Source organism: Micromys minutus, assembly GCF_963924665.1.
Source record: "Micromys minutus genome assembly, chromosome: 19".
Classification (NCBI taxonomy): Eukaryota; Metazoa; Chordata; class Mammalia; order Rodentia; family Muridae; genus Micromys; species Micromys minutus.
Window position 1 is genome coordinate 24,216,564 of NC_137954.1, and position 26,900 is coordinate 24,243,463.

Genomic DNA, 26,900 nt, shown 5'->3' on the forward strand with positions numbered 1-26,900 from the left:
GATTTCATCTGCCCATCTGAACACCATCTGTAGTATTTGGTGAATTACTAAAGTAAATTTAACTTAAACCAGTTCTGAGCACCAAACCCGATGAGATCACAGACGTGTTATGTGAATTATACGTTTTTCTTTCCCTTTGATTTTTAAGCATTCTTTGATAACATATCTGATGTAGGCCAGGCTGGTCTTGAACTCACTGGGTGACAGCCTTGAATTCTTGATCCTCCTTCCTCTGCCTCCTAGTGACTTGAATGAGAGATGTGCACCACTATGCCTGGCTATCTTTTTCTATTATATATCACAATATAAACAACCCTAAAGTCAGTTCATAAAGAACCAAGCAGCCTAGCCCATGTAAAGTGCCATGGAACCGAAAAGCCTTCAGAAAGCAATAGAAACCCCTGAGGAATCCTCTCAATATCTTGACTGGCTGGACAGGCTTCCCTTGGAAGGCTAACACAGGACTGAAGCAAGTTCAAGTCCACCCTGGGCTACATAGTGAGGTCCCGGGTCAAAGGGGGAAAAAAAAGCCAGGGGAAGGAAACAAGATAAGGACACAGGGGAAGGGATACCCTGGCTTCAGGCTCCACCTTTCCCCCAACAAACCAGAACTCTCAGAGGCTTGAGAATCTGAATTTTAAATGCCCAATGATGGTCCTAATGGAATGGAAACACTTCCTATGTGACCTTACCATCTCCTCACAAAAGCCCATTTTATCTCTAAGGAACAGAAACAGGTGACTCTTGGCTCTCATTGGCATTGTCTCTCAGGGGTTTTATGGTGTTCTTTGAGTATCTCAGAACAAACCAATGTCCTCCACGAGAGCCCCAGTGGTAATCAGGGTGTACGATGTCCTCTGAGCTCCCTGGACGGTCCCGCCTCAGACTTATCTGTGTCACCAGATCTGCTCTTAGGGCCCCTTGTCACTCTCTGGAGGAGGGTCCACAGCGGCCCACAGGAGAAGTGTGCTACCTTGCACAGTTTTCAAGCCACACTTGTTATAGCACAGCCTCGGGGTACACCTACCTCCACTGCCTACGCCAACCCATCATCTGCTAGAGATGCAGCAAAGACAAGAGTCTTGTGAAATGACCCACCCCTGGAGAACATGATGTCATTGAAACTGTGAAGCTGCTCAGTACAGCTCTGCTCGACATCTGAAGCAGCCAGCACTCCCTGCAGCCAAGAAGTATCCCTGAGCATGGTGGCTTTATCCATAAGTTCTAGATTCTAGAGGCCTAGAAACCTTTGGCTGCCTCCAGGTACCCAGAATTCACTGAATCCCCAGATTTGCTGCCACTGTGGGCAGCCATCCCAGGCCATTTCCTAGAATCACAGCACTGTCAGCCCAGGGGACATCCTGAGTTCAGCGGCTGGTCCACCCGATCCCATCCATCCAACTCTGGGCAGCAGAGGTCCCCACAGATGGTTAGAACCAGAGCCAAGATCACAACTCAGCCATTGACTTCCGGAAGGAAGTCACCCCTGCTGTCAGATCCGGGACACATGCACAGAGGGGGGTGACTAGGGGGTCCTAGGAGCCCCCACCACACACACAGAAGAACCACAAGCACCTCCAGCTGGCCTAACAAGAGGATGAGACACTAGAGGGCTACACCTCATTGGAGAAGAAGCTTCAGCTTGCAGGTCCAGTGACTTCTCCATCCTTCCCAGAACAGCCCTGGCCCAGCAGAGTCTAGATCTGGAGGAAAGGGAGTGTACCATGGCCACAACTTTTTGACAGGCTGGATCCCTTCTCACTGTTGTTTCCTGTTTCTGTCCTAATCCTTCTCTCTATCCACTGGCAGGTGTAAAAGCATCCCTCCAAGTCTGGCTCTTGTTCAGCGTGAATGCCTCTCCTTTTCCTCTCTGTATGAACACATGTGTGCATTTGGGAGAGTGAGCATGTACTCGTCCGCCTGTGTGTGTAGAGGTCAGAGGTCAACCTCAGAGGTCTTTCCTCACCCACTGTCTACCATTTTTCTTTTGAGGCAGGGTCCCTCACCGGCCTGGAGGGGGGTCTGTTTACATGAGTGAGTGTAGGCTAGCAGCGGACAGAGATAGCCTGTGTTCCCTTTTAAACCAAGCAGTTCCCTTCTGTTATGAGTAAAGTAGCCCCCACCCACCCATAACCAAGCCCTCCACCCCACAGGGAACCTTCCTGGATGGGAGGCAGCCCCCCCCCCCCGCCCAGCACTGGCCCTTCCCATCCTGGCGTCCTACAGGGAGCACTTGTGGGGACTCAGTGGTCCCCAACCTTTGTTCATACAGAGTGGACTAGGAGGGAGGAAGGGAGAGGAAAGATCTAAGACAAGCTTTTTGCTTTCATATCGAAGTCTGACCTCACTGGCCTGGAGGTGGGGGTGTGGAGGGGGGGCACAGAACCAACATCAAAGAATGCTTGCTGCTGACGTCCCCCACCCCAAGCAATCAAAGCAACGCACAGCAAAAGCCTCAGACAAGCGTCAGTGACAGCTGTCAAGACAGGGAAACAGGGCGGTGGAAAGTGAGGCCTTTAGCTTCAGCCTGCTTTGCCTCTGCTCACCAGACAAGGAGAATCCAGCTGGAGCCAGCGGGGCTGGAGGGCATCCAGCCCTGCCCTGGGAAGACCTATGTCCCTGTGGGAGAAGCTTTGGGTGCAAACCGTTTCAAGAAAGGAGAGAAGTGGGAACTGGGAGTCTGAAGTAGAAGACAGTGCGTCCTCTTTACACTGAAATCGAGTCTTGTCAGAGAACTCTAGAAGTCGCCCTGTTCCTTCAGACACTAGACACAGTCACTCATGACACCCACACAGGTGCACAGGTGGAAAAATTCACCCCAACTTCGAGAATTGCCGATGTTTGGCAATGGTGGTACAGGACTGTAACCCCAGAACTCAGAAAGCAGAGTAGGTAGATTTCTGCATTCAAGGTCAGTCTGGTCTACAGAGTGTGTTCTGGGACAGTTAGAACAACACAGAAACCCCTGTCTCCAAAAAGAAAAAAAAAAAAAAAAAAAAGAAAGAAAGAAAAAAAGAAAACCAAAAAAAAGAAAAGAAAAAAAAAAAGAAAATGCACCCCATTCTTGTTTCTTACCCCCAAACTACAAGAGAGTTCTTCCAGTTGTCAGACCTCCATCCCTACCTACAGCTAAAACCCATGCCCACCTCTGCCCTCCTCCCTGTAACCATCCACCCTGCCTCTCTCAGTAAAGTGCTATCAATCAGCAATGGCAGCAGATGGGAAGGTCAGAGACAAGGGTACCAAGGGGCGACTGTGGCTGGCCTTGGTTTGTTGCTCCAACCAGTGGGAGATTCCGGGAGACCTGGCCAGCTTAGGGAAGATGTTGAGCCAGGTACTGATCAGCTGAGACACCTGTTTCTCCCCTCCTGTTGGTCCTGCCACTGGGTAAGGCTCATTCCTCTGAGGCTATTTTCTTCCCTGGGGCTAGGACATAACCAGTGACTTACAGGAAGTCTGTAAATATGCACCAGCCCTTAGTGGTCCCAAAGGCCAAGCTGAGCAATAAAGAGGCCAATTTGTTTCCATCTGAGAAATGCTGAAACATAATCCCTGAGCGAGCTGAGCATTCAGCAGTGGCAGCAGCTCCCCACCCACAGCAGATTTAGCTACCCCACCCCCACTTGACTCCCACGTCACCCCCTTCCCGCCCTGCAGCTGGGAATGGGAGGGGGCAAGGAAAACAGCAGCTTCGCCCCACTTTGCCAAGGCTGGCCTCTCCTGCCCTACCACTCGGTCTGCAGGGTCTCCAGGCTGTAAGCAGACAGGGTTCCTCCAGACCTCTGCTCACGTGAGGATGTGAGAAGCGTTGGAACAGTGAACATCAGGGACCAGAACTCAGGCGCCATTTCTCATCTGGCTGTGCGAACACCAGTAGGAAGCCACAGACTCTGTGTTTGATCTTCTGTCTGTGAAGCAGAGGCAAAACTACCTGGCTCTCAGGAAAGTGGGCAGAGGTAAAGGTCTTGACTATTCTGTGGTTTCTCACTAGGAGGAAAGGGTGGGGGGCTCAGAGGTGTGGGACCAGATTGCTCTCTGACAGCAAGCATCAATTCCCCAAGACAACCTTTGACAGCATCTTTCTAGAAACAGAAAAGGCAGATTGGAAATAACCTTAAAGATCTGTTACTTACACACTGACCCCCCCCCATGGCTACTACACATCCTGCACTCCTGCCCCAGGACCTTTGCACTTGCTATCCCCACTACCTGGAATGTTTTTCCCCAGCTATATGCCTGAGCAGCTTGATTCTTTATACTCTGTCCCCTCAGTAAGACCTAGGTTGGTAACCCCTGGATTTAAATTTCTAATCTCCATGCCTGCTGCCCATCCCAAACACTCTTTCAAGAGCAGAGTTCAAGTTTCTCTTGTCTTATAACACACTCAGCTTCCTTCTTGCCCTGTGCCTTTAATTCAGTGTGAGTGTATTTGTTCAGGTGTGTGTGTTTTTGTGCAGTTGTGTGTGCGCACATGTGTGCACGTGTGTGTGTGTGTGTGTGTGACTTAGAGGACAATCTCAGGTGTTACCCTTTAGGCTTTGCCTACTTTTTTTGTTTAGTTTGTTTTGTTTTTGAGACTCATCAATGGACTTTAAGACCCTCCATCCTAGCTGCCTAGAAGCCAGTATTGTGCTAGCAACCTTCAGATGAAGATGTAAAACACTCAGATCCTCCTGCACCATGCCTGCCTGGATGCTGCCATGTTCCCACCTTGATAATAATGGGCTGAACCTCTGAACCTGTAAGGCGGCTCCAACTAAATGTTGTCATTTATAAGACTTGCCTTGGTCATGGTGTCTGTTCACAGCAGTAAAACCCTAAGACAAACCTCAAGGACTTAGAGTCTAAGACATTGTCCTAAGTCATGTGCTTTCCTTCTCTCCATTACAAAGATGGAAATACTGAGGCTCAAAGGATGAGCACTTTTCCCAGGGCCTAAAGAAAACAAGATGCAGAGCAATGACTAGACCAAAGCAACCCAAATCCCAACCCCATGTTGCAACCCTGTCTACCTAGGGACCAGCTCTCCTGAGACTGAGTCCCTCCTTTCACAGGGCACTCGGAGGCACTTCCACAATTTTGGTAGAGCCATCCTGGTGTTGAACCCCATAAGCTTCACATGGCTTTGGGAGATTTGGCAGGGAGGGGCTGGGAAAGGAAAGGGAGTCGGTCAGAAGAGATAAATCACCCGTGGGCAGCCTGAGAAGTGAGGGAAGGGATGGCATCCAGGAAAGGATTGATCCTCTGCCAGACCTAGATCCCTTGAAACAATTTCCCTATAACAGCCCCCAAACTGTCAGTGGGACGGAAAGCAGGCAAGAAGACTGACCCGGGAGGGTGGGGTTCTGCAGCAGGAAGGGCCTGGCTCTGCAAGCATGAAAGGCCTCTGGGAGGGCCCCTGCATGGAGCAACTCCTTGATGAAGCTGCTGATGGGGAGGAGTGGCCAGGACAGTCAGCTGTGGAGATACTCACCAGCAAGCCAGAGGGCAGACCCTAGGCACCCACTTCAGGTGCCAGCCCAGGCAAACATTTAGGGTAGGGAGAACAAGGTCAGGCATCCCAAAGCTGGGAAGGGGGGCACCCCAGTACTGAGAAGCATCCTCCAGAATCCGGAAATAACACCGTTCCCACGGAGGGGCTGGATTCTAAGGCAGACTGAAGCCTCTCTTAGAGGTCAACAGCCACTAGTGATAGGTTGTAACAACTGCCACTGCCCAGGGAAGTCTGAGGGCCAGAGGTGTATCTATGGGGATGATCCCAGGACCTGTAAGCGCTGTTGGCCTGTTAGACAGAGTCAAGAGGTCAGGGCTTGCTCTACTACAGCACCACCAGGGACTGTCCTAAAAAGGGGAGCCTCTGAAAAAACTGAAATCAGAAGGCAGAAAGTATCTTCCACATCAGGGCAGCAATGAGCATTGAGACCCAGGCATGGCTGAGTGACTTCAGAGAACATGGACCCACCCTCAGCAGCTCTGCCCCACCCCCTTGTCCTACACACCCTTACCTCCCACGGATCCACCAAGCATCCACCAAAGAGCCAGCCTTCAGGAAAGCCCAGCTGATGTGATTTGCTTTTCATTTCTCTTTCTGCCTCAGCTACCACGCCTGGCTGTGGGTGCTTTCTGTAACCTCAGCTTTCCAGACTTTGACCAGTGTCCCTGCCTCTTCAATCTGAGGGATGATTCTACAGTCATTGCCAGGTTCCAGCCACATGCAGTCCCTCTGAAGCCAGCTGCTTTGAGTCAAGAGGTCAGCACCTGGCTAAGACCCTTTCCCGTCTGACTGTGTATTCTCAGGGTAGCTTATGTGACACCCCCACTCCTATATCCCCAAGTCTCCTCAGCCTTGGCTTTCCAAACCCCAGGACTAACTTGGTGCCTACCACTTACAGTAAGTGATTAAGAATGGGGGAAGAGATGGGAGGGGAGAGGACAGGGAGGGAGGGAAGGAAGGAAGTCAGGACTGCTGGAGGACAGAAGAAAGTGTGGAGGAGGGGAGGATGGATAGAAGAAAGGATGGGCATGGGAGGATGAGGCAGGAGAATGTAAATGGATGGCAGAAGAGAGGGTGAAGGAAGGGAGGGAGAATGGATAGAAAGCATATTTGGTAGGTCAGAAAAGCTTGTGATCAATAAGAACTTAAATCCCATTTCTTAGCTCTAACTGAAGATGATGGGTCTAACCAGGCCTGACAGGAGAGGAAGAGGAGCAGGGCCTGGGGAGACAGAGTCCATGTTTCTTGTCTCCAACCTCTATCTGGGCACTGGGCTGCTGGCAGCAAGCTTGGCACTGCTCAGAGTGTGGCTCCAGCCTTCCACCTCCACCCGATGGCAGAGATTGGGAGACCAAAGACTCATTCAGCAGGGAAGGGATCCGCTTACCCCATGCTCCGGACACAGCCTGCCTGCAGCAATGCAGGGCAGGCCAGCGGAGGGACTGAGGGCAATGGGACAGGACAGCCCCAGCCATCGGGGAACAAAGCCGGGCAGCTGGCTGGTATATGCTGGGTCGTAGGGGTTGTGTCCTCTACCCACAGGTTCACACCAAACTTGTGTTTGAATCCACAGATGGATCCAGCACACTTTTGAGTTTGAGGGATTGGAAGAGGAATCCAGAATCCTCCCAGCAGCCATTTCATCAATATGCATATGAATGCCACTACAGATATCCCCCAGCGAGACCCAGCCCTGGCACCTCAGTGTCCCTCTGCCCAAGGGAGCCAGGAGGACAAGGCCGGTCTCCCAGCTGTGGCTAACCAGAAGTCTTACCAGATGGCTCATTCAAACCTTTCCCGCTCCATCTAGGCCCATCCCACAGAATGTGACATATGGAGGACAAAGGCTTCCATCAGCACCTTTGAATTCTCTCCTCCTTCTCCCAGTCACCTTGAAGTCACAGCCCAGAAGAGCTGGCCTCTCCTATACCCAGTGAAGACGGCCTAGCAAAACCCATCTTGAGAGCCCAACCTTGTGGTGCAGCTCTCAGGAGGCTAAAGCTAATACACTGAACCCCACAGTGAGTGTGAGGTTAGCCTGGGCACCATGAGCAGTGTCAGGATAAGCTGAGCCGCCTATAAGGACCTTCGATCAAAAACAAACAAACAAACAAACAAATTAGCCAGCTTGAGGCTGAACCCTAGGTGCTCAACACACATACTTGAAAACTCATTCTCTACAGCAGACCCTTGAACTCATCCCGTGTTTTCTGTGGCCATCTGAAATCTGCCTCTCACACTTTTACAAGATCTTCCACATCTCTGGGAGAAGTCTCAGGAAGCAAAACTGCAGACACCTTGACGGGGTGTTAAGGACCCCATCCCCAAGGTGTGCGTCTCTCCCTCTGTTGCCCTGTGGCGGCTGAGGAGACTTCCTACTCCCCAGCTACCACTCTCCAATGCCTGGAGTGGGGGGGGGGCATCAAGGGCTTTCTGTCATCGGACTTTGCCCTAGGGTTGAAGGGATGTGGGGATCCAAGCCAAAAAGCCCATCTCATCGTGAGAGAGGGGGAAGTCTTGCTTTTCTATGTAAGAACATGAGCTCTACCTTGCAACCCGCACATTCCTATGGAGCCTAAGAGGATACAGGAATATTGCAGAGGCATGACTCCCACTGCTTTGTACTGCTGCCCAAAGCTGGATGGAGAAGGGCTGCTGGTGGGCAGGTCTAGTGGCATGCACCAGCCACCTGAGTCCCAGCTGCTGAAGCCAAACTTGCCAAAGGTCTTCTATGGTACAAGGCTGAAATGATCTGGGCTGCCTCAGATCCTCTCCCAGGGGATCACCTGAGAGATGGGACCCTGGTGGGAGAGACTGGAGGGACTGAAAAGCACATGGGTTTAGAAGGGGCCATGAATGTTTGAAGGCTTAGCCTCCCACCAGGAGGGAGTGGGGAACATCATGGGGGCTACAGCCAGAGAAGCTGCTAGGCCACATGAGAAGTTTATAGATCGGATGACAAGGAACTCAAGAGTCACAAATCCACAGACCTCCGATTCTATAGGTGATTTGCCCAACCTCTCAACGGTGCCAGGCAAGCAAATTCTAGAATGTTCATAACCTCTTCTCTTCCCACCTTGAAATGTTCAAGTTAGGACTAGTAAACTTTCTATATTCTGTAAGCACTCATACATGCACACAAACACATAACATGTGTGCACATGCATACCATACAAACACATACAACCTGCCATAGGCACACATGTGTGCACACAGTGTTAACCAGGTGAGGAGCCAACTCTGATTTGATGTCTGAATTTGCCAGCACTCTAGGTCTTCTGTTGCATCAGAATAACCAGAGACTAGATAGGACTGGCCTTACTGTCCTGAGGTCAGAGAAGTGCAGAGAGCAAAAGGGCAGAGATGAACAAATCCAAGTAGCTTTACGATCGGTTCCTACATAGTCCAGCTCAGTCTACAGGTAACAAGACATTGCATAGCCAGTGATATTTGGGGAAGGAGGGGTTAATCAAAAGTACCTGTCACCCAGAATTGTGCTATCACTCTGTCACAGTTGTCACCACCACCGTTGCCACCGCCACCACCTTCATCATCACCACTGCCAGCAGCAGCAGTAGCACCATCATCATGGTTGGTTTAGAGCTGGAAGCCCCTTTAGGAATCCAGCACCCTTAACTTATTGATAAGGAATCTGAAGGCTGGGGAGAGGGTTACTCTCCTGATGTTGGAGGCAAGTGCCCTGAGTCTTAGAAGAGGGGTGGAGACCAGATGTAAATGATTCCCAAAGAACAGAGGAAAAGGGGACAGGGACCTCTGAGGGGGGCACGACTCATAAAACTCCATCTTTGTTTTTTCTACTCCAGCACAGTCACCACAGGCCCAGAGTTCTGCCAACACAGTACTTAGCAAACACTGAACTCTGGCACTGACCCTCACTGACTCTGTCACCACCTCTAGGTGGAAGGTCCTGTTATGGTACCTGCTTTATGCACGAGATCACAAACCCTTGACTCTAAATTCCACACCACTGACTCTGCAGTACAGAATGGTCTGCTCTACTGCCCTCAAGTCTTCTGTCTTCTGTGCATGTACAACCCAGCCCCCTTTGGAGGTAGATAGCTAGACATAGACCTTGGTTTGCTTTAGCCAATGAAATGTGAGCAGAAAGAACATGCCAGTTCCTGACAGGACCCTAGTGCACAGCAGAGCTCTCTTCCTGTGGTGGCAGCAATGAGTGACACTTCTAGATGAAACCACCCTCACCAGGAAAACTATAAGGAACAGAAGCCTCTTCTCATCCTCAGTGGTTAGATACCTTGAACAGAGAGTATGCTTGGCTGGAGGAAGCCATGTGAATGGAGCTGTTTGTTACTGCAGCATCTGTTAGCCTATGCTGACTGATGCAATCGCTCTGCCTTCTCTTTACCCTGGAGCCCCAAAGCTGAGAAGCTAGGATCATCTCAGTTTCTCATAAGCCCCCAAAGGGAACACTGTTTGAGCTAAAATGGAGAAAAAATGCTGTTCACTCCTACATCCTATTTCTATAGGGACTAAAAATGAAGACCCCACAGGAAGGGGTCACCAGAGATGCCCAGGACACAAATCTCCGGACTCCTAGACCAGGTTGGTTCATATCTTCCTCTCCATCTCTCTGCGCCACTCCTCTGTGTCATTTCTATTCTCACTTGCTGCCTGTTTGTAGTATCTTTCCTTCCCCAACTCCCCCATCTCTCACAAAAAAAAAAAAAAAAAAAAAAAAAAGTCAGTCCTTAGACAAGCTCACTTCCATAGTCACCCATACCAGGGACTCCTGGTATAGACAATATAGTCTTCTCAGAATAGCTGAAGAGGGTTAGAACTCTTCCCCTAAGAAAATAGATGGTTCTCCTCGGAGCCCAGAACACCAAGAAAGCTTGGACATGAAATCCCTGGCCACTTACCCTGGCTCATCTGGGTACCTCAAACAAACAAAACTCAGAAGCAATGGATACCAGCATCCTTGCCATTCCCAGCAGGCCTGGGATAAACTCTCTTCTCCCTTCACCCTGGCTTCCAGTCTGAGAATCTGCTTCCATGCTCCTGTTTACTCAGCATCAGCCCTGGTTCCCTGTCTTTACTCCAAACAGCTTGATGGCCAGGGAGTCAGAAGACATCAAGCAGAGGGCACCGGGGCAGCTCAACTTCCTGGCTCCTCAGAACAAAGGCCGTCCCCGCCCTGTTACTGAAACTTGTTTCAGAGAGTGGTGTGTTGGAACCCTCTGGAAGAATTTGGACACTGCTCTGTGCAGCATAGGCAAAAACAAAGCCCTGCCCCCGCCCCCAAGGGGTGCTGGGACCCGGACATGGGGCTCAGAACTCAGGCCAAGGAGCTAATGGGACTCCTGGAGGCTCACACTGTGGTGTCAGCCAAGGCCAAGCTGGCAGGGCTCCACACCAACCCTGAGGGAGGTGAAGGCAAATTTGAGGAGGAGGGAAGCAGGGACCAGACAACTCACCCCCATGGCCCAAGAAACCCAGGATCCTTACTTCCCCCCCACTCAGGAACCAAGGGTTAAGCCATCCTCTGTGGGTCACAGGCTGTTGAACACAGTGGCTACATGAAGAGGGAGCTAGCTACAGCAAAAGAGAACCACTAATGCAGGTCCTACTCCATTATGTCGATGGTCCTACATGAAGAGGACATAGGGATACAAATATACAAAGGGTGACATGTAAGGACAGGTGTACAGCAATAGCAGAGTCTGCATGCTGAAGGGGTAGGCCTCAGGGACACCAGCCCTGGTCTCAGAATCCAGTCCCAGACCCATGAGACCCCATTTCTGTCACTTAAGGGACACCTGCAGTACCTTTTTATGGCTACCCAAGACAGCTAAAACAATCAGCCCTCTACCAAGGATCCCTAAGATGTCAGGTACTTTCTGGCCACAATCCCCAGACAATATGAGCTCCCATCTCTTTCCTACTGTCTCTTGCTCCCAGACTAGGCACAGATGAACCACATATTCCCCACAACTAAGGGGACAAGAGGCCCCTGCTTCCTTCTCTTGACCATTAGTCACAGAAAAAGTGCCTTTCCCCACCTTTGGGCCTCAGCCAGGGACAGTAGTGTCCTAAGCTTTGGGCTGGCTCTGAGGTCTCTAGGCCCAGTGGGGATGCAGTCCAGGGACGGGCAGCAAGGAGCACACAGTCAGAGTACAGAGCAGCTATTCCCTGGCAACTATCCCAGCCTCGGCTCAGTCAGGCCAGGCAAGGTAAGGGGCAGCAGAGCCCTGATCTGCCCCACTATGGGCAGAGGGCCAGCTTCTCTGCCTGCAAATAGGAGCCCCTCTGTCCTGATAGGACCAGCTGACCTTTGAACTGGCCCAACATCCTGTGGGCTCCACCTCTTTGCTAGGGAATTAGATCATGGGGTGAGGGCTACAGAGCCAGGGGCTTCCCTTGTCTGTCCTACCTATCCTGTGAAGCCACCTGCTACCCCAGGTTTCCCTGTTCAGACCCTGGTCCTCTGCTCTCCTTCCTTCCCTCGGGCTGACCCCATCCATTCCTTCTGGTCCTTAACTATTCTACCTTTGTTTCTCTTGGCACTTTAGAGCTCATGAAATAGTTTTTACATTTATCACTGCATTGAATCTGCACCCGGGAGAGATGGTGAGGCATTAAAAATGCCTCCAAATTGCCAAGTGTTCTTGTTAAAAATGCAAACTTCCCCAAAATGAGAAACAGTGAGACTGGCAGCAGCCTTGGAGGCGATTCATTCTGTCCCCAGTTCTACCCCAGGCTCAGGACACTCAGAAGATGGGAACTGGGTGTGGGGGGACAAGGACCATAGAGAGAGATGAAGGCCCCCTGAGAGAATACAAGGGCTAGCCATCAAACTTGTGGTGGTACACATAAATGCACTCTCATGGTACCCCTGAATCCTAACCTTCCTTCCCTCTTCTAGCTTCTCTGAGATCTACTGATGTCTGTACCATGGCTTTCTGAGTAGAGCCACACAGGAGGCTGCCTGGGAGAGGAGGACAGGGAACATCAGTGCAGAGGTAGACAAGCAAGAGACCCAGGCCACATTTTTTCTCCCTAGTACCACTCCATTGCAGAAGGAAGCTCCGGGTGGCTTTGATGGGGAGAGGGGTTGCCACGAGTGTCCTTAAGAGGGCACAGTCTAGGTCTGAGGAGGAAGTCATAATCTTCTGTCTTTCAGAAGATCTCAGTTACCCCGGTTTAAAAAAAACAGATATAGGAGACCCTCTAGACTTCTCTCATATTCTGCCATCCTGTGGCTGAATCAAAAAACAAACCTAGGGCCAGAGCCATGGAGGCACCTATCTAGCAAATTCATTTCACAGGCTCCACCTCTCATCCTTCCTACACATTCCAAGAGCCAACAAATATATGGACCGGCCACAGACCCCTCCAGAGCCTATGCTCTGTGTATGGAATGTGTTTTTAACCAAGTTACGCGGGCACAGGAACTGTACCTACTCTGTGGCTTTTTATTTCTCACATCTTGGAACCCCACACTGAGTCTCAGACATCTTTGCTGGATCTTCATGCAAGCTGTTAGACCCCAAATACTGCATCTCCATATACATTCTCTGACCTCTAAGGACACAGAGAGCAGCCTGGAGTCACCCAAGGGCTGGTTCCAAAGAGATGGGACAAGGACTGACAGCCACACTTAAAGCCTTCTCCAGAGAACCAAGGATACACAGGCCATGGCTGGCCAGCTCATCAAGAGCCTGGCAGCCGAGGGTCCCCTACCTTCCATGCCATCCTCATGATGCCCATTGAAGTTGTCGTAGGAATCCCAGCGGATGAGGGGGTCGGAAGTGTTATAGTCTACAGATACACTGGGCCCATTCTCCAGGTGTTCCATGCCTATGGGGAGCCAGCCAGAGACAGAGGAAGAGATTAGCATGTAGTGAAGCAGAAGGCTAGTGAGCTCTCCTATGGACTATCCCCGAGGAACCCGCTTGTTTTCTTGAATGTCTAGGGTGGGACAATGACTTAGGTTGCCTGCAGACACTGGAAGTCTCGGACTAGGTCAGGTGAGCAAATCAGGACGAGGTACTGAAAAGAAAGGCACCACGCACACACATACATGCACACAAGCACACGCTAGAGAAAGCAAGCACCCACCTACTTTCTCATGTATGGCTCTGGGGCAAGGAGCAAGGGTCTGCTCTGGAGACTGGAGAAGGGATAAGGGACAGGCTTATCCTGAACCACCCATAGGTGGGGACACCAGGGATATCACAACTAGGACATTGAAAAGACACTGACTGGAAAGGTCATCCCAGTCCCCTACTTCAGACATACATCTGCAAGAACAGGCCAGTTCTCTTACATCCTCAGAGTCGAACAGAAACTAGTCAGGCCATTCAAGGCAGCCTATTTTCCTTGCTTGGCAGTCCTTTCTTTAGTCTACCCAGAATCCCTCCGCCTGTAACCTAACTTCATCTCCTCCCATTCTGCTCTCAAATAAGATGAAAAACAACTGGTCTCTGTATTTAGAGTCTAGAATAAGAAAGGCTGTTTATTATTAGACTAGCCTTCAGGTTGAGCCACTGCGGTTCATAAATACCCACAATCCACTCAGCACCTTTGAATGTTCTCTGACTGCTCCTTCCATCTGCCAAGGCCCTCAGTTTCTGACTATAACAAGATGGTGACCTAAAGGGACCAGAACTGTTTAGACACCTCAGCGCTTCACCGTCTGCCTTTCTTCTTACTATATAGAAGGTGAGGCGCTGGATCAGGTATAGCTGGGATCCTTTACTTTGGCCTGCTCTAAGTCACAAGGAACATCACGTTTGCAGAGGGACAGTGTGTGGCTGCTGAGAGTGGGACAAGGACAGGCGAGGAGGCAGGGAAGGGATGGCAGAGTGGTCTATACCTTGAATTTTCTCTGGTCCATAGGAAAAGACAAACTCTACTTTGCCATGGTCGGGAAATCGGTCATCTGAAAGAACGAAAACAGAAAATAGGCCACAGATTCCCAAAGAGAATGGTTCCTCCTAGAAAAGAGTTTAGTCACACATGCATATAAGGTTAATAATGTAATACCATGGGCTGTGCATGCATAGTGAATAAACTATTTGAGACAAACAGCCTCTTACAAAGCCCAGGCTGGCCCCAAGCTCACTATATAGCTAATGAACCCTTCTTCTCCCTCCACCTCCTGACTGGTGAAATTATGGGGGTCAGGCCTTCCCAAGCATGCTCAGCAAGAACATCACCAATGAAGCTTCATCCTCAGGCCTGTCCCACATTGAAACTGTAGATCCTGCCTTGCCAGAATTCTACTTCCTGAGGCAAACACAACCCTTCCGGTTTCTGACTGCAGTGTTGCATTTTTAGTGCACGAAGACACAGCCACCATTTGCACCACTATTTCTAGAAATCAGTTCTAAATAACACCTCGCCTCCCCACTATGAAGGTGAACCATTTGTCTTCCATTATTCCCATTTCTTCCTGTCTCCTTTTAATACAGGATCAGGATATATTTGAACTCAAAATCCTCCTGCCCCAGCCTCTTGAGTACTGGGGTTACAGGCATACTCTATCTACCACACCCAGCCTTGTTTCCTCTTAAATCTGAGTGGGCTTTTATTCATTTCATTGGTTTCCCTCAGACACTATGCTGGCTAGTTTTAGGTCACCTTGACACAAGCTATAATCACTGGAGAAGAGGGAGCCTCAATTGAGAAAATGCCTCCATTAGATTGGGGTGTAAGCAAGCCTGCAGGGAATTTTCTTAATCAGTGATTGATTGAGGAGGGCCCAGCCCATTGTGAGCGGGACTATCTCTGGGCTGGTGGTCCTGGGTTCTATAAGAAAACAGGCTGAGCAAGCCTCAGGGAACAAGCCAGTAAGCAGCACATCTTCATGGCCTCTGCGTCAGCTCCTGCCTCCTGGTTCCTGCCCTGCTTAAGTTCCTGTCCTGACTTCCATTGATGATGAACTGCATAACCCTAATAAACCCTTTCCTTCCCAACTTGCTTCCAGCCCTGTGATGGTTTGCATATTCCTGGCCAGGGAGTGGCATTTTTAGGAGATGTGACATTGTTTGAGAAAGAGTGTCACTTTGCAGGTGAGCTTGAAGATCTTCGTTTTAGATGCCTAGAAGATAGTCTCCTGGAGGCCTTCCAATCAAGATGTAGAACTCTCAGCTCCTCCAACAACATGCCTGCCTGAAAGCTGCCATGTTCCTACCTTGATGATAATGGACTGAACTTCTGAACCTAAGTCAGCTGTAATTAAATGTTGTCCTTTACAAGACTTGTTCATGGTGTCTGTTCACAGCAATGGAAACCCCAACTAAGGCAAACCCCAAGCTGGTCATGGTGTTTTATCATGGTAATAGTAACCCTAACCAAGACAGATACTGGCAAGGTTTCATTTCGTGGGTCTGCTGATTCTCAATGGTCCTCCAGACTAGCACCATGCATGAGGAAACTGGGAACCTTCCTCCAATATCCCATCCCTCTGTGTCTCCTCAACTTCCTTCGTCTCCCCTCGAGATTGACTATAATCTATCCTGAAACTCACAACGCCTCCAATATCAGTCTTCCTGGCTTGGATGCAAAGAGGTCTCACTTAGAACAACCTTCTTGCCATGTGTCAGAGTACACAAGATGGCCACCCCTCTGATCTGGCCCCTCTGTGCTTTCTGCCTGAGCCTCAGCTGGCCTAGATCACCAACCACTGCCTGTAGCAAGAGAGTCCAACAAAGATCACATCTATTCTGTGGGACCCCATCATGCTATGCATGTATTCATCTCTGTGCACACCAATTCACTCTTGTTTGTGTTTCTTCCATGAGACCATACACTGTCAAAGGCAGGGTTTAACTGTTTCCTCTTGTATCTCCAGGATCTAGAACATGTCTACCATGTTTTAACATACAAGTGATGCTTGGTGGATGGGTGGCTATGTGTGTGAGTATACTAATGGGTGGATAGTGAATGTGTGGATGAATGCATACATGTATTAGCAGGTGAGTAACTGTGTGGATGGATGGATGGATGATGGATGGGTAGATGGATAGATAGATAGAAGGATGGCTAGATGGAAAGATATATGGATGGATAGATGATGGATGGATTAATAATGGATGGATGAATAGATGGATGGATAGATGGATGGATGATGGATGGATGAATAGGCATACAGACCAAAGTGTAGATAACAGAACAAATATGCAAGTGGATAGATAAAAGATGAATGAATGAATGGTGTGTTAATAGGTAATTAAGAGAATAAATGTACAAATAGATATAAGCATAAAGCTGTGTGTGTGTGTCTATGTGTGTATGTATTCCAAGCCTGAAGATGATTTAGACAGAGCCTTAAGTGTATAGAAGACCTCAACCTCCCCTGACCAAATTTCTTCCTCCTTAATGTCACCATCTCTACATATATGGACCCCTAAGGGACACTTGTTTCCTGCCTCAGCTGGTTCCACAAAACATTTTAGCATTATCAAGACCAAAAAAAAAAAAAAAAAAAAAAAAAAAAAAAAAAAAAAACGCATCATGTTTCACTTTGATTCCAACACCTAATACTGATCCCGATATTAAGACACCTGGGAATGCTAGAAAACTGACACAGTTCCACACAAGACAAGACAGATAGAAAAAGGAGACACTATGGAGCGAGCCCTAGAGAAAGGAAGGAGGCACAAAACATCTGAGGTCCCAGGGTACAGGAATGGACCAGAAAGGAACTGAGCTTGATCTCTTACAACCTGAATTCCTAGACCACCCAAACCTCAGTCCTGACCAGTCATATTACCCTTCAGTTCCCTCACACTGTCATCCCTGAGACTTGGTCGATCACATGGCTCAGAGAAGACGGTTCCTGCATCTACTACATCATCTCACACTGGGCTCCTCCCCTGCTACAAGAACACCCCATCCTGCCCCGTCAGGGAGCCCACCTTTGAAGGCCTCATCCAGATCTTCCTTCCCAAAAACAACCCCCAAGTCATGGATGGCACAGGTGTGGAACTGCACCCGGAAGATGACGTCTCGAGCCGGGCTCCGGAACTTCTTATGATAACACTTGAGCTGGATGGGAAGGAGGCAAAGGCAGGGGAAGGTCAAGGTTCAGGGTCCCTGGCTTCATCGGCTGAGTCTCAAGTCTCACCCCCAAACCCACAAGAGAGAGGTCACCAATAACAAAAAACAAAACAACAACAAAATCTCGGAGCTCTTTGACAAACTTCTAGAACAGAAGAGGAAGGGAACAGCCTGAAGTTGTGGGAAATGTCCTCCCAGATGTTCCCACATAGAGGTGTGCACACAAAGAGAAAAGAGAAAAAATATCCTCTGCAAGGGAGGAGGTTAGACCATGACAATGTGGGCCTGGGAGGGATACAGAAACCCACAGTTCTAACCCAGTGGCTTACAGGGGAACAGTTGTGTGTCCCATGTCCCCAGGGTAGGGCAGGAACAGGACAAGAGAAGGGACCCTTGAGGAGGAGGGTGGAGCTCACCAAGATGTCTCCCTTCAGGAGCAGCCCTGGTTCAATGGTGATACAGATGCTGGCCTGGCTGTCTCCAGGGATGTTGCTGAGGAAGAGAGGTGGTGAGGGAGCTCTGCTGAGGAAACAGGCTCAGCTCTCCCTGCTGCTCCACCCCGTCCACCTTCACAGACTACTTACTAAATGCCAGATGTATACACGGGTTGCATGGCTTGGTAGATTCGGAGAAAGGGTCGGCACCCTGTCAGAGAAGAGGAGGGAAGTGCGAGGTTAGAGCCAGAAGTGGTTGGAAGAATGGGCGTCAAAGGGGGGAAAAAGGAGGGAAAGAGAATGAGAAAAAGAAGAAACAAGAATATAAAGAAAGTCTAACGTTCCTTCTACGGCATTTTAAGTAGGTAAAACAGCAACTCCTCAGTGTCTTCTGCCACTAGGCATGACCAAGTCAACCTGACATTGCAGAGGAGCAGGGTTGAGCTCACACAAGACCAGACGGCACTATAGCTGGTCACCCAAGGCCACCAAGAAGGAAATAGAGGCTGGAGGAAAGGGATGGGGCAGGTACCTCCTTTAGACTCAAAGTTGGGGATGCCGTGCATGATCACATGATGCAGAAACAAAGGCTTGTTGTTCATTTTGATGGAGCCAGAGAGTAGGCCGCTGAAGTAGTGCACATATCTGCCCAGGAATAAGGAGTCATCAGTAAAGGGACTGTGTGGTCCCTTCCATCCATCCACATGTTTATCTCTCTATCTATTCATTCTTTAAGAGCACCACTCTAGACTGACATCTCCCCCCACCACCCCACCCCATACATGACACATTCACCCACCCAGGCCACATGGTAGCTGAGTTTTCCCAGCCAGAGCAGGCCTCCAAACTTGCTGAGCCCCAGGAGGAAAAAAAAACAAAAAACAAAAAACCTGAATATTTTACGGCCTGGAGCCCACTTGGCGCTCTCCAGCACCCCCTGGTGGTGAACATGAGCATCTCTTTTATGTCTCATTCCCAGCCCCAAGCATCACACAAATCAGGCTGTCCAACCAAACACCCCTAACCGCTTACTGAGCCAAACCTTGCTTATCACTATTCTTATAGGCCCTGATTCTGAGACACACACACACACACACACAGAGAGAGAGAGAGAGAGAGAGAGAGAGAGAGACAGAGAGACAGAGAGACAGAGAGACAGAGAGACAGAGAGACAGAGAGACAGACAGAGACAGAGACAGAGAGAGACAGAGAGAGACAGAGACAGAGACAGAGAGAGAGACAGACAGACAGACAGAGAGACAGAGACAGAGACAGAGAACAAACAGCAAAAGCTGGATAGCTGCGGTGTTTATTTTATTTCTTGCAAAATGTATGGAATTTTATATATTAACTTCTTTACCTGGGATCTGAGATAATTAACTTCCAGTAAGTATCCAAACTCTAAATTGGTTTGTAGGTGGGTTTTTACTTTGTTTCTTTGGGTGTTTTATTTACGGGGTGTGTGGGTGTGTGTGTAGATCACTGTGTTGTTAGAGATTGGGCCTAGGGTCTCCTGCATGCTAAACATTCAACAGACTGAACGACATAAGCAGCTTGAGAAACCTCCAGTTTTTCTAACAAAAGTCTTGCTGCTAGAACGGAAGGACCGGACCATCTTGTTTCTTTTTAACAGAGACAGAAAATCAGGTCCAGAAAGAGTTGTGACACCATCAAGATCACACAAATCAGGGGATGAGAGAGAGAAGGAGAGAAATCTGGATTTCACAGCATCTCCAAACCACAGGTCAGTCCTCTGGTGCTGACTGGTTGACATTTCCTCCTTTTCTGATTCGCCAGAGAACCAGGTTGAACCAGACAAACCAATCAAAGGCAACCTGGGAACTCTACAAGAGCCAATAGCTCCACAAGAGGGTAAGACAGGCTCTAATTATGACACCAAAAGGCCTCCCCCCACCCCCATCTCTTGGCCTCTCGATCCTCCTCCAGGCCCAGTCCCTGAGCCTGGGTGGGGCCATCTCAGCCTCCCCTAGCAAGATAATCTGATGGGCATTACCAGCTCCTATTCAGGGCCCTGTCCAGCCCCCTCTGGCCCGTTACTCAAACCGGAAACCTGGAATGGCAGGTTCCCATCAGATCGCCTGACCAGGCCAACAGGATGTGTCTGTGTTCTGGGGACAATGAGTCCGAGGGCGGGTGACAATGAGTGGGTGACCTACAGGCAAAGCCCCTCCCGCTCACTCCTTGCTCTTCCCTGTCCAACCGCCAGGTTCCCTGCAAGCAACACTGACAAGGAAGCAGAGGGAAAGTGGCAGGGAATGTTCCGGAAGCCAACATCTGCACTTTCTCATGTGTGTAGAGAGGTTGGCGTGCCCCCAACAAACGCACTGGCCCATGAGATCTGTGACGCATAACACACGCTGTGAAATTCACATGAATTTGCGTGCAAGCATGTGAGAATTGGACCTCTTCTCTCTCTCATTAGGGGAAGCTTGGTCTCAGGTGCTTACCGTCATAGCGACTGTTCAGCCCACCTTCTCTAAGCCTCAGTGAGACACAGTGATGATCCACATCCCTATTTATAAGTAGACTGTAACCTTCAGGATCAAAGGTGACTGAGACCAACCTGTCATGTGCGCATGACAGACCCCCCCCTTGAAGGTTTCTAGGAGACCAGTAATGAGTGAGGATGTGCTGTTGGATGGGCTCCTGGGTATCTGGCACTTTTATCTGGATTTCCAAATGCAATGACAATAGTCCTCAGGAGTGACTGCATCTCCTATCCAGATAAGCAAGGTGGGGACATGGGGACATGGGTGTTTGTTGGGGATCCTCAATATGAAGAGGCAGAAAGGCCGTTGGAATCTACAGCTAAGTTCTCAGGGGCTTCAGAAGCCATGGGGTCCTTTACCCTCCAGCCTTCCTGCCTGATCTGCCCAGCCCCCTACCCTTGGCCAGGTCCCCCCATTTTTACCCTGCCCACTCAGACCTTACCCCTGGCACGCGTCACTTTGAACCAGCCCAGTGGCTGCCCATCACTCTAGCAGTCATGGTTTGCATTTTCTTCAAAACCACCTGTTGGCATCAGCGGCAACTGTCTGTTTGTAGGCATGCAGTTGTTCATAAGAAGCTTGCCCACACGTGTCTTTGTGTGAAAGGTTTAGTGTGTCGTCTTTGGTGTGAGAATGTTGCTGAGCCAGCACAGGCAGGTAAGCAGGCCCACCACAAAAATACCAGAATTCCCACTTTCTTAGGTCTCAAGTCTAGGCTTGGGTTTGCCATGACTGCAGCCTCCCCATGACCAGTTGACCCTGGAGGCTGCCCACGGCCCCCTGTGGGTCAGACATCATTGAATCAGGTGTCATCCACGGGCAGATCCCTGCAAGGTAGCAGGTAGCATTGACAGATAAGACCCTGACCCAGCCTCCCAGCCCTGCTCCCATATTCCAGCTGAGCTACCACTCACTAGGGCCCCTGGCCCTGGCCCTACCCTGACCTGACCTCAAGCTTCACATCTGTAATAGAGGATACCCTGGATACCACCACTGGCCCACCTAGGGCTTCAAAGTCACCTCCACTAGAGACTTCAGGCTGTCTCCATGAAAACAGCCAGTTCTCCCTGTCACCCTCAATGCTGGAGCACTCCCCAGTATGGGTCTTCTCTTTCTTCCCTCCCTTCTCTCTCTTCTTTTTTCTCTTTCCCCTTCTCTATGCCATCTCTCCTGTCTTCCCTCTCTCCCCGTCCCTGTTCCTGCCTCTCTGTATTCTCCCCCAACCTCTTTCCTCCTTCATCTCCAACTCTCCCCAATTCCCATTTGGCTTTTTGTGGGGGTGGGGCTACTTGCTTAGTGCCTATGCTCTAAAAAGAACCATGGCTCCCTCGGGACAAGGAAGGGACACTGCCCTGTTAGCATGGATGTCCCAGCACCCACTGCTACAGCAGAGTTCCTCAGCTTTGGCAATGAACAATTCCATCTGGTCCTGCTTCCTGTCTGGGCTATTGTTATGACACTCCAGTAAGAACGTGTGGCCAGGGCCCTTAGCAAAACACTGTAAGTTCTCCCAAGAGAAGGTGTCCCTTACAGAGTCATCTATGGACTCCTAGGACAGGCATTAGGGACATCAATGCGTGTGTACTCATCCACACGCTGGAGTGAGCCTACCTCCAGGGCCAACCAAGAACAGCATGTGTCCACTTTGCATGGGCACCTCCTCTCCTACAGCCATGCCATAACAGAATATCTTCTGCTTGAGGCTGCCGAAAACAACTGACACTTCAACCTGTGGGCTCCACCATACCTGAGCCGCTGCGGGCTAAATGACTGTGCTTAGTACACCCTTAACTGAGTAGATGTCCACCCCGAGAGTGCACAAGGCCAGTTATCCACCATAGTGAGTGCACACACTGGGCCTGGGTCCAGGCACCCACCTCCTCTGGGATGGCTGGCCAATGGGTACGATCTTGTCCTCATAGAATCTCTTCATTGCAAACCGATCCAGAGCCTGGTCAGCACTGTGGGAAGACACAAGGCAGTCAAAGAAGCCCACTTCCACATCCAAGGGCCTCTTGTCCCCTCCCTCAGGCTTGCACAGCCTCTCAGCCAATCCTGGTCACCGTGGAAGGACAAGCCCCTCTACTAAACATGCTACACCGAGAAGCCTTCAGGAAGAACATGCTCAAGCATCTCCAATCTGTGTGGCACGGCACTCAGTCAGAAGTTCTACAGTCTGGCAGCCTGGCAGCCTGGGCACCTATCTCTAGACTGCTACTAACTGGCTCTGGGGACATAATCCTTTCCATTAAACCTCATCCCCCTCTTCAAATGAGTCGTGGTGCATTTGTGTCCACTCAGCAGACAGAAGGCTAGGCTGAGACCCTCCACACAGCATACAGAGAAAATTCTGGCACTTCAATAAGTCTCAACCCCATTTAAAGTCCTCATTAAGGCCAGCAAGGCCATTGCTGTGACCTGACTGTCCCCAAGCTAGCTGACTCTATATTCACCAGCTCCTTCTTTCCTACCCACAGCTCCTCTCTAAGACCAACAGAGATCCTTTAGGACTTTAGAGCCACAAGTCTCCCTGATCCCGTGCCCCCAGTCACTTCTAGTCTCTATGCTTTCATAGCCACAATCATGGGTGCTGCTGAGGGACTCGATTGGTGTTTGTAGTCCTCTGGGGCAGGACCTAGGCTGTGACCTCTACATTCTTCCAAGCACCATTATAACATGAGCAGGGCGGCCATGCTGGACGAACAAGCTTTCGGCCTCATGCTGCGTGGGGCAAGAATGGGTTCTGCATACTGGCTGGTTCCTGTTCTTTCTTCCAAACACCCAGGCAAAAAGACAGTACCACAGGCATGAGATAACTTCCAGATTGTCCCCTGTGCCCGATTCTAATGTGACAACTCTTTCTAACTCCTTCCTGGATCATCGAGGGAAACAGAAGGCAACTGAGTAACTGAGTAGAATGAACAGCCCAAAGCTGTTGGGTGGGTGTCCACACAGGAGACGGCACTCCTCCCTGTCTCTAACTGTTCCCATCCTGCCTCAGAGCTGGGGGCACTTTCTCTAGCTCTGGGAGCTCCTGCACCTCTCCGGTCCTCCATCTGAGGGCAGCTCCTTGCTCCGGTCCTCCATCTGAGGGCAGCTCCTTGCCTCAAGAAGGTAGAGACCATGCGGGTGGGAGAGGACAGAACCTGGGATAAAAGACAGCTGGCCTCTCACCTGGCTGAAATGTTGCTGTAGTGCATATATGCTGCGATGACAACCCCGATCCTGCCTCGGTTTCCCTGAAAGAGGCAGAAAGCAATCACTGGTCAAGCAGGTTCTGCTGTTAAAAGTCTATCCAGAAGCCTGAGGACCAAGGGTAGGAGAGAAGATGCTGTTCTGGAGATGGAGGAACATTGGGGTACGGTGGGAGGCAGGAGGATGGGCGTCAGAAAAGCCAGTGTACCTGCCATTGCTAGGAACATAAGTCATTGCCCTGTCCCCCATTTGTTGGAAGTATACTCTTGGGCAGAAGCTATCATGCTCTAGAGTGGAATACACAGTGGGTGGGTGAGCACAATCACATAATCTGAAAACTCAGGTAAGTGTGCACACTTAGTTGTACACACACAGGTACAGCCCCTGCTCTGACCTTGTTATGAAGAACAACGACATTGTGGGGGTCTGCATTGAGCCAGGTGTCCATGGCCTTACAGACACTACATATCTTCTCCAGGGCTGGTGTGTGCAGGTCAGGCCAGCCAAATTCCAGGACCTGCAATTGAGACATAAGTAAGAAAAGGAAAGCCTAGAGACTCCCTCAAACTAGCCAGCACAATGTGGGAACAGCCACCAGCAACCAGGCCTCTCTGCTCTTGTCCTGCTTACCAGTCCTGCTGAGAGACAAGGCTTAGAGAAAAAAAGGCCATGACCTGGGACCCAGGCTCAAAGTAGGGTCTTAGGCAAGACATGTCCCTTTCCTAGAGCTATTGTCCTCACAGGGGTGTGACAAGGTTTACAATGTGAGACTGTGATCTCAAAGCTTTAGAAAGGCCTGAGCCTAGCCCTCTAGCTCCCCTCCAAGGCCAGTTCAAGGCTGACAGGTTGTCAGAGAACAGGAAAGGGTCCTGTGATGCTCACAGCCCTTTGGATATACAGACTGCCCGTTCCCAGACCTCTAAGAGAAGTCTGAAGTGTGCAGAAATGGGGCTTCCCAGTGGCCTTCAGCCCTCAAGGCCTCCTTGAGCTCTCTCACATTTCACAAAACACTAACTAAAAAGAGCTGCTATTTGGCAGGGTCCACAGAGCATGCCTAAGCCAGCTGTCTACGTTCAGAGACACGGTCTGAGAGGGCCAGAGCAGTCTGTTGCTTGCTTAACATCCCATAATGACAGGCACCAGAATCCAAAATAGAAGCCAAGGTCCTCAGCAAAAGTCTCTAAAAATCCACTTACTTAGCAAGCTTAGTAACCCCTGGGGACAGGTACATATAGAAAAGACACAACCCAAACCCCACTGTGTAGTCCCTCCCCAGGGCAAATGAGGTCAGAAACTGCTGTATGAAGTTTCAGCCGTTAGTACTATTGTCCATTCTGCAGATCCGAGATACCCTTGAACTTGGGACTGTCATGACACTACACGGGAAGGGATGTGCTCTCTCTCCCACTAGCCCAAGCTAGACCAGGCCTAGTCTTCCCACAACAGCCACAGACTCACCTTAGCATGGAGCTTTGTGATGTCAGCTCTCTGCCCAGAGAGGTTGAATAGCTAGAAAGAGACAAAGGGGGAGACCAGAAGATTGAGGGAGGAAGTTGGAAGACAGAGTTTGTCCCTGGTTGTCAGGAGCCCGGCCACAGGCCAACCATGAGCTCTTGGACTCCTATACCTGCTGTCACTCTCTGTCCTAACAGAAATTCCCAACACATACACACACACACACACACACACACACACACACACACACACACATACACACATACTGGCCAATAGGATCATCAGTGAGTTCTCAGGAAAGGTGAAGGCTACCATACTCAGACAGGCCCCTTGCAGGTGATGGAACCCTTCCCACTGGTGCTGAGTGACAGTGGATGTCCACATCTAGTTTCAGGACCGAATCTCCTAACAAGACTGCATTTTGGTCTTCTACCACATTGAGCCTACTCACACCCCACAGCCTACCATGTCTCCCATGTTCCCTGACCCCCTAAAGTGCTGTGCAGAATTTCCTGTCTCTATCTCATGACCACAATTTTGACAGTAGCTGTCATATACCAGGAGGAGGGGGGACAGACTCTAGAATAGGCGGGAAGGAGGGGACCATGGCAGAACACAGACACCTTAGAACTCTGCATTCCTGAATTCAGAGCACTCCAGATACTCCTAGTACCATTAAGGAACACACTTAAATGGGCATTAACAATGTCATCTATCTGGCTTCATTCCCTCAGCAAGCCCCATTTTGCAGATGGGAAAACTAATGACCAAGACCATACACTCAGCTATCACTCAGGAAGAGTCATAACACAGGACTTCCTGGTATTTAAAGCCAGACACTTCACGATGTTCAGCACAGATGATGGGTGAATTGCTACAGAGGCCTTCAACATGCATGTCCATTCAGGACTACAGAATCGGGGACCTTTGGAAGCAATTAAGAATCTTGTTGGGAGACATTCTTGGATGCAGGGTGAGGCTAAGACTAACAACCAATGTCCTTATAACCAGAAGGTGGGGGCAGAAAATAGAGTGATGTGGCCACAAGCCAGGGAATGCCTGGGAGTTCTTGGAGAGGCCAGGACTAAGAAGGAAGGAAGGCAGTTTTCTCCGGGATTCAGGGGAACGTGGCCTCCCTGACACCCAGATGCCCATCCTCTAGAACACATTCCTGTCATTTTAAGCTAAACAGTGTGTGGCCATTTGTTCCAGTGACCCCAGAGCCCTTGTGTAACCTCCTGAGCCTAGCTATGTTAAATATGGCAGGTAGCATCCACCCAATGGCTCAGGACCAGCAGTCTAGCCTCCACATGACTCCCTTGAGCAAGGACCTGAGCCTCCCGCCAGGGACAGCCACCTTCCTGGTGTGAAAATCTCTGCCACCAACCTCCCTAATATAAGGTAGCTCCAAACAGCCACACGGTTCCCAAAAGTACATATGGTCAAGTCTGCCCCAGGGCTTCCTCCAGGAGCAGCTCCACGTAGACTTTAGTCATCTCTCTCGAGGGCTGTTTTGAATGAAAAGGCGCTATCAGAGGGTCTGGCTTGTGAACCTCAGCAACGTGATCCTGAGTCCTTATTCTCTTCTAGTCTTCCCACTGACACATTCACACATGCCCACAATTACACACACATTCACACACAAGCACTCACAAGTGATCACACTCAAATGCACACTCAAAGACATTTGGCCCCCCATGCTACACTCAACTGCATACGTTCTCCTGAGAATCGACTCTCTCTAAGATAGAGTGAAGCCCGGGGGCC

At 50.0% G+C, this 26,900-nt stretch overlaps 1 protein-coding gene across 13 annotated transcripts in view; it reads right to left on the minus strand.

The window, feature by feature from the left end:
• TNS1 (tensin 1) overlaps positions 1-26,900 on the minus strand; it is a 153,088-nt gene that overhangs the window by 54,432 nt on the left and 71,756 nt on the right. For all 13 annotated transcript variants that reach the window (XM_080933463.1, XM_080933461.1, XM_080933460.1 and 10 more), the window contains 10 exons: positions 25,137-25,187; positions 24,073-24,195; positions 23,658-23,722; positions 22,361-22,444; positions 18,506-18,618; positions 18,124-18,184; positions 17,956-18,031; positions 17,398-17,527; positions 14,352-14,417; positions 13,217-13,333 (listed from right to left, as the gene is read on the minus strand). In XM_080933463.1, the coding sequence (XP_080789589.1) occupies positions 13,217-13,333; positions 14,352-14,417; positions 17,398-17,527; positions 17,956-18,031; positions 18,124-18,184; positions 18,506-18,618; positions 22,361-22,444; positions 23,658-23,722; positions 24,073-24,195; positions 25,137-25,187 (886 nt within the window). The remainder of the gene's footprint in view (positions 1-13,216; positions 13,334-14,351; positions 14,418-17,397; positions 17,528-17,955; positions 18,032-18,123; positions 18,185-18,505; positions 18,619-22,360; positions 22,445-23,657; positions 23,723-24,072; positions 24,196-25,136; positions 25,188-26,900) is intronic.